Source organism: Panthera tigris, chromosome B1, assembly GCF_018350195.1.
Source record: "Panthera tigris isolate Pti1 chromosome B1, P.tigris_Pti1_mat1.1, whole genome shotgun sequence".
In the NCBI taxonomy this organism is placed as follows: domain Eukaryota; kingdom Metazoa; phylum Chordata; class Mammalia; order Carnivora; family Felidae; genus Panthera; species Panthera tigris.
The window spans coordinates 146,739,330-146,752,767 of record NC_056663.1 but is presented as its reverse complement, the minus strand read 5'-3'; the positions used below and the strand labels follow the sequence as shown (position 1 = coordinate 146,752,767).

Below are 13,438 nucleotides of genomic sequence, written 5' to 3'. Positions count from 1 at the left end.
CTAGTCTTTTTCTCCCCTAGATTTTGATTTCTGTGGATTATTCCTAAATGACCTTTGTTCTGTATTAGCAAAGTATATATGATATCAAAAAGAAGTAAAGTTTCACTTCCTACCCCGCTACTTAAAATAATCTCTAGTTTTAGAAAGTAGAACATCCTTTGGATTTATATTCACGAAGACAGGACTTTTTTATTTTAAAAAAATTTTTTAATGTTTATTTTTGAGAGAGAGAGAGAGAGAGAGCGAGCAGGACAGGGGCAGAGAGAGAAGAAGACACAGAATCTGAAGCAGGCTCCAGGCTCTAAGCTGTCATCACAGAGCCTGATGCGGGGCTCCAACTAACGAAATGTGAGATCATTACCTGAGCCAGGGTCGAATGCTTAACTGACTGAGCCACCCAAGTGCTCCAAGACAGGACTTTTTTAAACTTTAAATGGCATACTTAGCCTTTTGAGCATTTTTTGAGTCCTTGCTATGTATGGAACATTTGTGTTCGATGTTGAAGATAAGAATTGTTCTAATTTATGGTCTCTGCCCTGAAGGAGTTTAGTGGATTTTTCCTATTCGCCACTTATCTCCACCACCAAGGTTGGGATTGACTTGCCTTTCTTTGTGCCTTGTATCTTACACATACAATAAATTATATGCCTCCACATCTGGCTTCAACTAATAATCTATAAACCCCTTAAGGGCACATGTTCTATTGTACTTATTATTTTATCTAACACAAGCCCTAACATAGTATAGGCGTTAATGAATGTTTTTTTAATGTTTATTTATTTTGAAAGAGAGAGCATGAACAGGAGAGGGGCAGAGAGGGGGGCAGAGGGAGAATCCCAAGCAGGCTCCACACTATCAGTGCAGAGCCCAATGCAGGGCTCGATCTCACAACCCATGAGCTCATGACCTGAGCTGAAATCAAGAGGTGGATGCTTAACCGACTTTACCCAGGCACCCCATGAATGCTTATTAAATAACAGTTTTCCAAGCAAAGATATGAGCAAATGCAAAGGCCCCAGGGTAGAAAGAACCTTAGTATGTTGAAGAATGGGTAACAGACCAGTGTGACTGGAACATGGGGGAATTAGTGATTCATGATGAGGCCAAAGGGAGTAGGAACAGATCATGTAGAGCAAAGGTTCTCAAAGGTGATGGCTGTGCTGTGTACTGGCATCCACTAGATGCCAGTTTCACCCTTTCCTCCTAAGTTGTGACAAACAAAAATGTTTCTAGACATTGACAAGTGTTCCCTGGGGGGTAAAATCATTCCGGGAAGAAACACTGATATAGAACCTTATAGATGATTTTACTATGTTTTATTTTAAGTGGAAACAGGAAGCCACTGGAGAGTTTTGAGCAGGGAAGTACGGTATAATAATTGAAATTTTAAAGAGGAGCGTGGGTTGTGAGGGACAGGAGTCTCTCTATGAGGGGAATGGTTTGTGAGGGACAGGAGTGAAGCAGGGACTTCTATGGCGGGAGTGGCATCGAGGACCAAGGATTGCTGAGTGATGAGAGGGAAGCAGGAGAATTTGAGCTGGACCTTGAAGAGAGAACGGATTTAACCAAATAGCAAGACTTAGAGTACCAGTTTGAAAAGTGTTGCAGAATGTGCAAGGCGCGTTTAAGGTATGATGATCAGGACTCTTTGAGGGCTCCCATCATCGTATCAGATGCAAAGCCTCAGCATGGGGAGCCAGGTGCCTGTCGTGGCTGATAATCTGTCCTATCTGACTCGCTCATCTGCTACTGACCTTCCCTGCTCCCTCAACATTCCAGCCTGGATGAATGGCACCAGCACCGCACTTAAACACTGTCTCTAGCAGCATTAAGGATGGATGGGAGAGGTGCCAGAGAGGAGTGGTTAGGAGGCCTCTGTATAATCCAAGTAGGAGATTATGAAAATCTGCAAAAGGCAAGGGGTAAGAACAATTCACATGCTATTTTTGAAACATTTGTATATTTTGTACAGTACTATTTCTATTAAAAGTTTTCTATATTTCTTACAGTACTACTTCTACTAAAAGCTCCAATATTTGAGGGGTGCCTGGGTGGCTCAGTCGGTTAAGTGTCTGGCTCTTGATTTAGGCTCAGGCCATGATCTCATGGCTCATGTGATGGAGCCCCGTGTCAGGCTCTGCACTGGCAGCATGGAGCCTGCTTAGGAATCTCTCTCTCTCTCCCTCTCTCTCTGCCCTTCCCCTGCTCTCACTCTCAAAATAAATAAATAAACATTTAAAAAGTTCCAGTATTTTTATATTATTTTCATTCCATTCAAATCTAGTTATTCAGATACCTTTGGCTAAAAAAGACATCTTAGAATTGGCTTGTTGTCACATGGATAGGTTTGTTTTGCAGGAACAACTTCTCTAACAGAACCATTTGGGTTCTGGGTCTTTATGCCAATAGTTGGGGCACCATGAATTTTTTAGCATAGCTTTTAGCATTCTGGTCAACAGTTATGTCTCCAGTGTTTACTGTATGTAAGACGCTGTACTGGCTAGACATTGTAAGCCTCGAACATTAAAATTTGGCAGAATACATTGCTTTTTCCTCTTTGATCTCTGTCTCCTTAAAATCTCTCCCACCTGTCCTATTACTTTAGTTGGACCTGTGTCATCTCGGACCTGGACTGTGCTGTCATGTCTGTATCTCTGCCTCCAATCTTGACCACTTCCAGTATGTCCTCTACAAAACAAGAGAGCCATCCTTCTAAACAGAAATCTGATCATATCACTTGCCTGCTTAAAAACTTCTAATGGTTTCACACTGCTCTTATGATAAGAATTCCAAAGTGTTAGCAAAACATCAACGTTTTTAACTTCTGTAGCCTTATTTCTTACCTCTCCCATCTCCTCCTCTGCACCAAATCTATTTCATTTTCTCAAAATGGCAGCTTATTTGTTTAGTTTTTTCTCCTGCTTCCCCATATCTTGCCACAGCTGATTATGGCTCACATTTTAGGACCCAGCTTAAATACCACCTCCTATGCAAAATGTCTTTGACTTTGGGCTTAGTACCCTTTCTGGATGCTCCCATAACACTCCAAGCTCACTCCAACTATAGAACATTGTAATATTGCAAATACCTCTTGATTTGTTCAGCTCTAGCACTACATTGTAAACCACTTGAGGGCAAAAATCGTATATTATCTGTGATTTTACTTCCAGGATCTAGCATAGTGTCATTGAATGAATTAATTAACATTCATTCATTTATCCAACAAACGTTTATCTAGCGTGTTTACTCTATGATGGGCACTGCACCAGATTCTGGGGTTTCAGTGGTCGTCAACAAAAACACACGTGGTCCCTGTCCTCACAGAGCTTCTGGTCCATGAGGATGATAGGTATTATTCAAATGATCATGCAAAATGTGACAATGCAAATGTGGCTAGTGCTGTGAAGGAGAGGTGATGGCTTTAAGAGTCTACAAGAGAGGGTGTGGCCCCCTTTAGGAACTGTGGTGGCTCTTACACTGAGGTTCAAGCATTAGTAGGAATTAGCTAAGTGAGGCTGGGTGGGAAGAGTATTCTATTCAAGCACAGGAATCGCTTTGTATGCATAGGCCTTACAAGAGAAAGTAGACTGACAAGAATGAAGGCCTGACATAATCCAGTGAGGCTACAGTGAGAGTGGGAGGGTTGAGGATGGAGAAGGAACCACACAGAGGCAGACCTGGCAGGGCCTTCAGGTCATGTTGATTATTTTCCCTTTCTCTTAAGAGTATCAAGAACTCTCAGCATGGTTGAGGGAAAGGAAGACTTTTTGAGGATAATTATGTCAAGGCACACAGTAATTATTATCTATAATTGTTTTCTCCCAGAACTTTTATTTATTTTGGTGGTTTTGCATAGCTTCCTTTGTATTCATTCTACTGTCTACAATCCCCATTTCACCCTCTTTGGTATTATGTGGTCCCTTTTTGTTAGTCTCCAGGACATCTAATTCAAACTTTTGTTTTTTTTCAAATAGAGCACGAAAGCATAGCATTGGCTCATGGTAGCCTATGTGACTTTGTCTGCAACAACTACTCTTTTGACCCATTAATCTAGCCTTAGGTTATTACAGTTTCCTTGATGCCAAGATTTGGGGATCCTCTCTGTTAATTACCATGTTGGTACCTCTAATATGGTTTTGAGTGATTTAGTCTAAATAGGGCTTGAAACTATGTAATATTTCCAGCTGTTGTCCACCTCCCCTCCCCTCTCTGCCCAGGTGATTCACATTCCTGCCAATTAACAAATAATGTTTTAATTGTTTTGCTATGACTAATTAAGAGTCTATAGTTGCCATTCAGAAGAATGTATACATCCTATTTGTCATTCATTTTTTGGTAAATATTAATTGAGAATTGACTATGCATCATGAACTCTACTTAGGTATTCAGGATAGAGAGAATAGACATAGTCCAGGTCTTCCTGTTTCTTGCAGTCTAATGCCAAAGACAGCTAAATACACACATAATTTCAAAACAGTGTGAGGAGCGCTGTGGTAAAGGAAAGCATAAAATGAAGGGAACACAGAGGAGGAAATCTAACCTAACTAGACTTACCCATCTCACCTGGGCTAAGGCAGGAAAACTATAAAAAGTTAAAAGCTGGTTGAAGTCTTAAGGATGAGTAGGACTGCTTCAAGGTAAGAAGAAGGAAGAATAGGGGTTTTTCCAGGGAAAGGGTGCTATATGGGCAAAGACACAAATGCATTAGTACGTAAGACATATTGAAGGAATTGCATATGGTTGAAAGTGGCCATGGTATAGGAGCCAGGCCTATACCTGGGGAGAAGTGAAAGATGAGGCTGCAGACGTGAACAGAGGCCAGATCATGAATGGTCTATAGTTATGTCATAAGACACATCCACAAGCAGGAGTGAACAAATCCTATAGATTCCACCTTAAAGTATAGCCAGAATTCCAAAACTTCCTGCCATCTTGACTCCTACCACTCTGGCTCTGGCCATCACAATTTCTTGCATGGATTATGATAGTCAACTCCTACCTGGTCTTACTTTCCTTGACTTTCTTTAGTCTGTCCTAACCCAGCAGCCATAGTGTTTAGAACATAAGCAAGTCATGTCATTCCTCCATGTAAAAACCTCCAGTGGAGTACCATCCTGCTCAGTGTACAAAGTCTCATAGTTCTACTTAGTACTTAGTACTTTTTAAGATACTGTCAGTTTATGTTGTTTATTGTTGTCTCAGAACAGAAGCACCTCGAATATGGGAGCTTTTGTCTGTTTCATTCACAGATATTCCATTAACACGTAGAACTGTGCCTATAAATAAGTTGGTAGTCAGTATTTCTTCAAGGAATGGAATGACTGAGACCCAGATGTATTATGATCCTCACCTCATTAGTTATTGTTGAACAGGTTTATTTTAGCTCATCCCCACCCTTTGCTCTCCTTTCCCCTACCTTATCTCACTCCCAATTCAAACCATATGCTTTCAAACCATTTGTACCGAAATGAATTGGCTTTATGAGTATATATTAACCTTTGTCTCCCAAGGACACTTTGTTCATAGTCTTAACCTGGGCTAAGTCAATATATGTTCTTCTTTCTTGTGTCAGCTACCCTTGCCTGTGGTGAGTTCTTTGAGAACATGATTGGACCATATTTGCAAGCCAGGGGTGAAATCTTGGCTTTTCGGTGAGAGGAGAGCAGTGTTCTGACTAACTGTAACAGGATCTGAATGATAACAGTCATCAGGTTCCTGGTATAAATCACATTCTCATTTTGTAAATCCAGCATCTCCGTTCCCTCAGACTGGTCGTACTCTGGCCCTTGGTGCTGCTGCTTCCATGCTGTGAAAATGGACTGCTCTATTTTCTCAGCCTCCATAGGGGTATTAGGCATTTGATTTCTTCATAAATAGAGCAGAGAAATATAACCGCAGAATAACACTGTGGACACATTTAACAATATTTAGTTAATGGGTAAAAGAGCTAGACCTTTTGTTACATCGTCTGCTCTTCCAGTCAGTAAATGTTATCATGACCATTGGGCAGTGTTTGAAATCAGCCTATTCTGATTAAGGCGGTATTCGTTACCTTAATGATAATGGTTCATAGGTTATTAAACAATTATTTTCATATACCATGAAAGGTGAGAAATAGTCATACATACCTTCTCAAGTTTGCTTTTAGATCTTTGGTCCTCATATTCTGAATACTGTCTAAATGAACAGCATATTGCTAAATGGTCAAAAACAGAAGGATTAGTACCAGCCTTTAAGGTGCCTGTTGTGCTTATGTTAATAACAACAACCACTGCCACCACCACACCATCACCATTTTTTGAACTCCTACTATGCTAGAACTACTATCTTTTAAGTTTCTGTAAGATGCTTTGCCTCTGTTACTTCACTGAATGGTTCCAGTAACTCTTCAAGGTAGATATATAGCTCCAATTTTCTAATTACAAAATTGGACACAGAGAGGATAATTAGCAATAAGCAAATGATAAGTAAGCTGTGACCGCAGTAAAGTTAGAGGAGGTGTCTTGTGGCAGCTTTGTGTTTAATTGTGGGGGGGGGGGTGCGTAATGTGAGGAAGATAAAGTCGCCTTCCTTGGGGAGCTCACCCTGAGGTAGATATTTTTAGCAAGCGAAGAGAGTTGGGGTTATTTGGTAATCTTAATTCCCATCTGGAAATAGGATGAGATAGAAGCACGAGCATCTTCTCCATGTGGTTTTGTTACCTCTTTCTACAGAAAGGAGCTGGATATCACCTGGATCTCTTCTGGGTGGCCATCCTCATGGTGGTGTGCTCTTTCATGGCTCTTCCGTGGTATGTGGCTGCAACTGTCATTTCCATTGCTCACATTGACAGTTTGAAGATGGAGACCGAGACTTCTGCACCTGGAGAACAACCAAAGTTTCTAGGAGTAAGGTATGTTAAGTCAGAGGAAAATAGCTATACAAAACTTACCATGCCACATCTATATGTCATTCAAAGGGAATGAGCAAAACTGGAGGAGAAAAGGCTGGTGATGATTAACTTATTCCTGTACTTGCTGTTCCAGAAAAGACTAAATTTCCATTAGAAAGAAAGTCTTCCATAATTTTTCGAGTTCACTTCTTACGTTACATATATTTCCTTTGATTAATGAAAGGCTAAACGACCCAACGTAAACTGCAAACAACCCATCCATTTTCTTGAACATGCAGCTCATTTTGGTGCTGTGGTACGTACTCTATTACAATCCTTTTTAAAGGTCAAACTCTAACTTTTCAGCTCTGTTGAGACGCCTCAAAACTCATGGGTCTGCTTATGATTTTTAAGATTCTGTTAAGGGAAAGGAACTCTGATTTTCCAGTTCATCTTCTGTCTCCATAAGCACTGAGAAACCTTGACCTCCAGCTGTTAAGTTTGGGTAGCCAGGAAGGGCTTGTATAAGACCTTTATCCTGTGTTGAATACTTTTTGCAGCAAACCCTGCTCCTAACTGCTTGGGTGAATAGCTCACAGGACAGAGCCATTGTTTCCCACGCCACAACAGTGGGTGATTCTTTCCTGGGGGCTGGGGGAAGGGGTGTTGGATGGGAATCCTATTTGTTAAAAAGTACTCTTGTGTTGTAGATTTGGAAATTAGACTGATGGGATTTATTGCACTTATGAAATTTCCCTGAGCTGTTTGTTAATTAGAATGTAGGACAATGTGATATCTGTCTCCCATGAAAGAAGGTGTAATTACACAACAGTACAAGTTGTTTAAAAAAATAAGGGCTTCAAAGAGGCCAGTAATTGATGGACCAGGAGCAAGTGACTTTTTTTTTTTTTTATATATTTATTGTAAAAGAAGCAAAGGATTTAGAAGAATCACTTTTCTCTTGATGAATTCAAATCACATTATACAATAGTTAGAAGAAAATTTTGTAGTTCTGTTGAGCTTATATGCTGTACTTGAGATATTCATTTATATAAGATATCAACACCTTTGCTGTTTTAGTCAAACATTGGTTTGTTCATCGTGCAGTCTTTTTTGAAGGTGAAAAGACAAGAGCATGTTTATGAAAACAAGAAGTCAATTGGTAATCTTTTGATTTGGTTTCAGAGAACAAAGAGTCACTGGAACCCTCGTGTTTATTCTGACTGGTCTGTCAGTCTTTATGGCTCCCATCTTGAAGGTAAATATGTGAAATACTTGCCTCTTCCAGATAATTGGATATGTGTAGAGTAGAATTCCTCATCTGCAAGATTCTCATCAGTTCTGTGACACACTGAAGCAGAGGTCAGGTAGAATGAGGACTTTAAAAACTTATTTTGATGTTCTTCTCACTCCTTCTATTATTATTATTATTATTATTATTATTATTATTATTATTGTAGTTATTTGGTTGAACTGTATTAAGTTACCAATACCCAAGCTTTTTGACCTATGTAAATGGCAGTTCCATACAGGTCAATCTAACTGATCTCCCCTCCTCACTATGTTTCTTGCTCTCCTTATATCCTTTCTTCCCATCACTTTCCATCTACTTGTTCCTAAATCCTGCCTCCAGTCCCCCCATATGCACACAGACTAGACTCCTGGATAACATGAATTATCATTTTGTAACTTTTCTCCTATTCTTAATTATTGCTGACAGTATTTAATTATTGCCTAGGAGAATAGAGTAAAATTATGATTTATGACTAGAAAACTTTAGAAATGAACTTTTAAAGAAGAAAAATGATATGGTAGATTATTTAGAAAGTTAGGAATCAAATATATAGGTTTGACTGATGGGGTGAATATCTACAAAAATAGATGAATATGAGCTATATGGGAAAACCTATTTAAAAGAAATAGGGTGAAAAGAGAAGGTGTAGCTGTCATGAAGCTTCCATTTGTGTGTGTGTGTGTGTGTGTGTGTGTGTGTGTGTGTGTGTGATGTAAGCATTTTATTCTTTTTTTTTTCTATTAACAATAGTGGCTAATTATTGATAATTTTTACTTTAGGCTTTGCATCACAGTACAAAGCATGCAAATTACCTATATACCTAGAAGCTATAAACAACCACTGTTGATATATCCTTCCAGATTTTTCTCTGAAAATTTTTGTTTATTTTTTTTGAAGTTTATTCATTTATTGAGAGAGAGAGAGAGAGAGAGAGAGAGAGAAAGAGAGAGAGAGAGAGAGCGCACATGCAAGTGGGGAGGGGCAGACAAAGAGAGAGAGAAAGAGAGAGAGAACCTCAAGCAGGCTCTGCACCATCGGCACAGAGCCTGATGCAGGGCTTGAACTCACAAATCGCAAGGTCATGATCGAGCTGAAGTCAGGCGCTTGACTGACTGAGCCACCCACGTGCCCGCATTTTGTGTTTATTTTTAAACAATTCTAATTTTTAAGATTTTTTAAATGCTTGTTTAATTACACAAGTTATGGAGCAGTACATTCTTATAGATAATTCAAACAATATAGAAGTATAGAGACCAAAAGGCAAAAGCCCTCCTTTTCTCTCAAGTTGACACATTTATAAGTCAGTTGCCATTGAGATGAATTTAAGGAAAGTGGAACTATAATTTCTTAACCTATAGCTTAGACCAGCTTTGCCCTCAGGGTATTTAGATTAATGCATACCTTATGTACAAAATACTTGGTAAGTAGTTAAAAGATATAAATATTCATCTCTTGTCCTTGGTTTCCACAATGTCAGCTAACTGATTTAACTGATTTCTGACTAGAATCATGAAGGAATATATATTTCACATAACACATGGGAAAGTAAAATAAAAAATAACCTCAAAGTTGTTTCTGGTTACATATGGAGGACTCTACAGGTCAGGGTGCTGGGTGGCTCAGTCGGTTAAGTTCAACTCTTGATACTGTCTCAGGTCATGATCTCATGGTTTGTGAGTTCAATCCCTGCATTGGGCTCTGCGCTGACAATTCAGTCTGCTTGGTATTCTCTCTCTCTTCCTTTCTCTCTGCCCCATCTCCAACTCGTGTGTGTTCTCTCTCTCTCTCTCTTTCAAAATAATAGACTTAAAAAAAAAAGAGAGTACAGGTCTTACATTCTACAGGGACAGAGAGAAATCTATTACCACTTTTGCCAGTGCAAACCAAGTTGTGGGGTTGGTTTGAAGTTGTGAGTTTCACAGCATCAAATCCACTACCAAAAGGCTTTTTGTTCCATTGTTGCCCCTTAGCTACCAGCACATCAACTGGTGGAAAGTGTAATGACAGCTTTTTACCACAGAGGCAATGGAACCTCTTTTTGGACAGATCCATTTTTAGAGAGGTCATTGCAGGCAATTGTGATCTCATGTTGTGGGAGGATCTACTAAGAATGAATTTGCCCCTGGGTTTCCTAACGGTGGACTTACACAACACAACTGCAGATTTTTCTTTTTTAATAGGGTCTCTTAGTTACTAGTAGAGGATAAATAGAAATCTTTCCATCAGTTCAAATGTACCTGTCAGTCCCCACCCATTTTTTCTTTTCTTTTTATATCATTTCTTTTCATTAATACAGTATAAAATCCTAACTCAAAAAGTCAGATGTGTTTAAAGGCTTTTTTTTTTTATTACAGCAAATGGGCTTTAATCCTGGAGAATCTGTCAGCTGAGTAATCATGTACGATCCCAAAGGGACACAGAGAACAGATACTGTATAAATTGCTATTTTTAGGAAGAGATGCAAGACATTTTCAACAACGCCTCTTCCTGACTATTTTCTAACCCTGCACCCAAATATGGCTGCAGAGGAGTTAAAGCTGAAAGCCCTTTTGTTCTTTATTTTACGATGAATCTTTTTGCCCTGATATGCAAAGCATCTTAGTATCTGCAGGAGCAGATTAGAATGCGGAGAAAGGAGAAAGAGAGGTACAAGGGATCAATGAGCATGAGTTCCTTTTGACCTTCCTTAAGCTCACCCTTGTTCAGCTGCTAATGTTCATAATTATGGCTATTCCCACCTGGCAACTCCCGGAGTCCATGCAAAGAGTCATTGTAGGAATCAGCAAGAAAGGTAGTTTAGCGAACATTTTTATTAGGCAAGGTTTTGCCCAAAATGTGGGAAATGAAATTATTTTGTTAATACAGTTTCCAACATATTGTGGGTAACCTCAATTTGAAACGAACAAGAATAAAGCAGTCCAGCATTGACAATTGTGATTCCTTAACTTCAGTAAGTAGAACTATTTTTTACTTCAGGAATCACATCAGCTGATTTCAGATCATGTGCCCTTCTTACCGTTGAAATTTGGTGGGTTATAAGCATCCACTACAGAATTGTTGGTAGCTCATGTGAAAAGTCAATACAAGAACAAGCGGATGTTGAGGGTACAGTTTAACTAGAACCTAAGTTATGACTAAGTAAAAGTCAGGATTAACCATTAACCTCAGAATTCACACAGAAAGGGGTATCAGCGGTTACTTTGGAGGAGGGAACCTTTCTCCTCCACCATTTGACTAATGTGTGTTTTAAAGGAACAAGTGACAACTTTAGAGAATGGTTTTACTTAAGAGTCTGCCTTTGAAAGGCAGATCAAATGAACAGGATCAAGAAAAAATATGTGGCTTTCGCTTTTTAAAATGACATGGCTCAACACCTTCCCTGCTCAGTTCCCTGCATCCCCACAGGCTTAGCGGCCTCAGATGATGTAAGTAATTTTCTCCCTGCATTAAGCAGGGTGGGTAGTTGTTGCCTGAGCCTACTTATGCAGGCTTACTTTGAACATGAAATTTGTGACCTCTGTCTTGATCTCTTTGCTGAAGTCTGTCTTTTTACATGGAAGAGTGTAAGGAATCATAGCGTATTAGCTTTAAGTTCATGAGGATACCCCGTGACCTTAGCTAGCTGCAGTCATACGTGCCTCAAATCCCACCACCGATTCAGTACAGAACTGTGGGGAAGCAGGAAGAACTGGCTTCCCAGACCGGTTAAACAGTTTAGATCTGTGTCTCTGCAGCAGAAACACTGCCTGTTAAGCTAGTGTTCTGTATGGGGAAACTGGGGGAGACCACAGAGCAGCAAAAAAAGATGAAAGACAGTTCCTAGAGCTTTCTTTTCTCATTCTTTTGGCAAGCTTAAAGAAATAAAGATCAAGTAAAGTTCACTGCTACTTCTGTTGCCTTTGCTTGAATTAGTTCATTTTTAACATGAGGCGTAGCCAAAATTTGTCTTTGAGATTTGTTTAGGGTTCTAAAATGTAGAGGCTAGCGTTTAATTTGTATCTGGCAAGCATTTGTCGAGCTCCTACAATATGCCACACATTGTGCTCAGTAACAGGGAAACGAGGAGAGGGGATAGTGAGGACGAGGAAGATGATGGTGGTAATAGCCGCTTACATTTACTGAGGTTGGCACTGGACCAAGAGCTCTGCACTGATTTTTTTTTTTTATTTAGTTCTCCAATAAAACCTATGAAAAATGTACATATAATTGCATCCATCTTACAGATAAAAAAATATATATAAATAACTTGCCAAGTCACAAGGTTCTTAAATGGTAGAGCCAAGATTTGAACTCAGGCAGTTCTGACTCCAAAGCCTGATCTCATAACCATCATGGTTTATTGCCTTTTAAAATAAAATGGTATTGCCCTCAGAGAACTCATTTACTTTCATTTCCCATGAGTTGATCTTCCCCAGCTTCTTTGATCCAATTTCCAGTTCTCTTATGTAGAGAGAAATGTGACATTTTCACAAACTTCATCATAAGTCACTCCATGGCTTCTTCAATGACTAGGGACCAGATTGCAAGGCGGCACCTTCCTTATGGTCCCAGATTTTTAAAGCTGAAGGGCATTAGGATGTTATTTTCATAACGTATTCCTGAAGACAGTCACTATAGTTGAAAGAACAACATTGCAGAGCTTATATAAAACCGAGGCTTCAAGTCTGACCTTTGCAGCCATCCTTCTGGCCTATGCTGCTGCCCTACCCCCACTACAGAGGACCAGAGGGGGCTAGGCTGGGCAGTTGCTAGTGATGGTTCTGATGCAAATAATGACATCAATACCACATTTATCATTTCTTGGGTGTCTGTTATGAGCCAGGACCTGAACTAGGTATTATGTAATCTTTATCATAACCACTGTATAGATGAGAATACTGGAAATAGAAGGGGACAGTTTTCTCTGAGTTCCACAATGGGTAGAGCCAGAATTGGAACCCAGGTCTGTCTAACGTCTATGCTTTCATGTTCTCAATCAGTACCTCATTCTAAGTTTTACACATACACACACATACACACATACACATACAAAATGACTATTATTCTGCTGGGAGGCTTCACTCCTCTACTGAATTCTGTACTGTGGACAACCCACTACCATCTACCTTTCTTATTAAATTTACCCTTTCACATTTTTTTCTTATGGGAATATTCTAACACTATCAGAAAATCAAAGAGAGGGCTAAGTAAAAAAGAGTGCAACTACATTCACTAGAATTTTAAAAATTTGGGGATGTAGTCTGAGTATGTGGAATCTTCATTGACTTCAATTT

The 13,438-nt window shown here is 39.5% G+C and overlaps 1 protein-coding gene across 1 annotated transcript in view; it reads left to right on the top strand.

Annotated features, from left to right (window-relative positions):
* The window catches only part of SLC4A4 (solute carrier family 4 member 4), a 356,758-nt gene that overhangs the window by 326,185 nt on the left and 17,135 nt on the right, over nt 1-13,438 (top strand). Inside the window, exons 19-20 of the mRNA XM_042984402.1 lie at nt 6,714-6,892; nt 8,057-8,129. Of these exons, the coding sequence (XP_042840336.1) occupies nt 6,714-6,892; nt 8,057-8,129 (252 nt within the window). The remainder of the gene's footprint in view (nt 1-6,713; nt 6,893-8,056; nt 8,130-13,438) is intronic.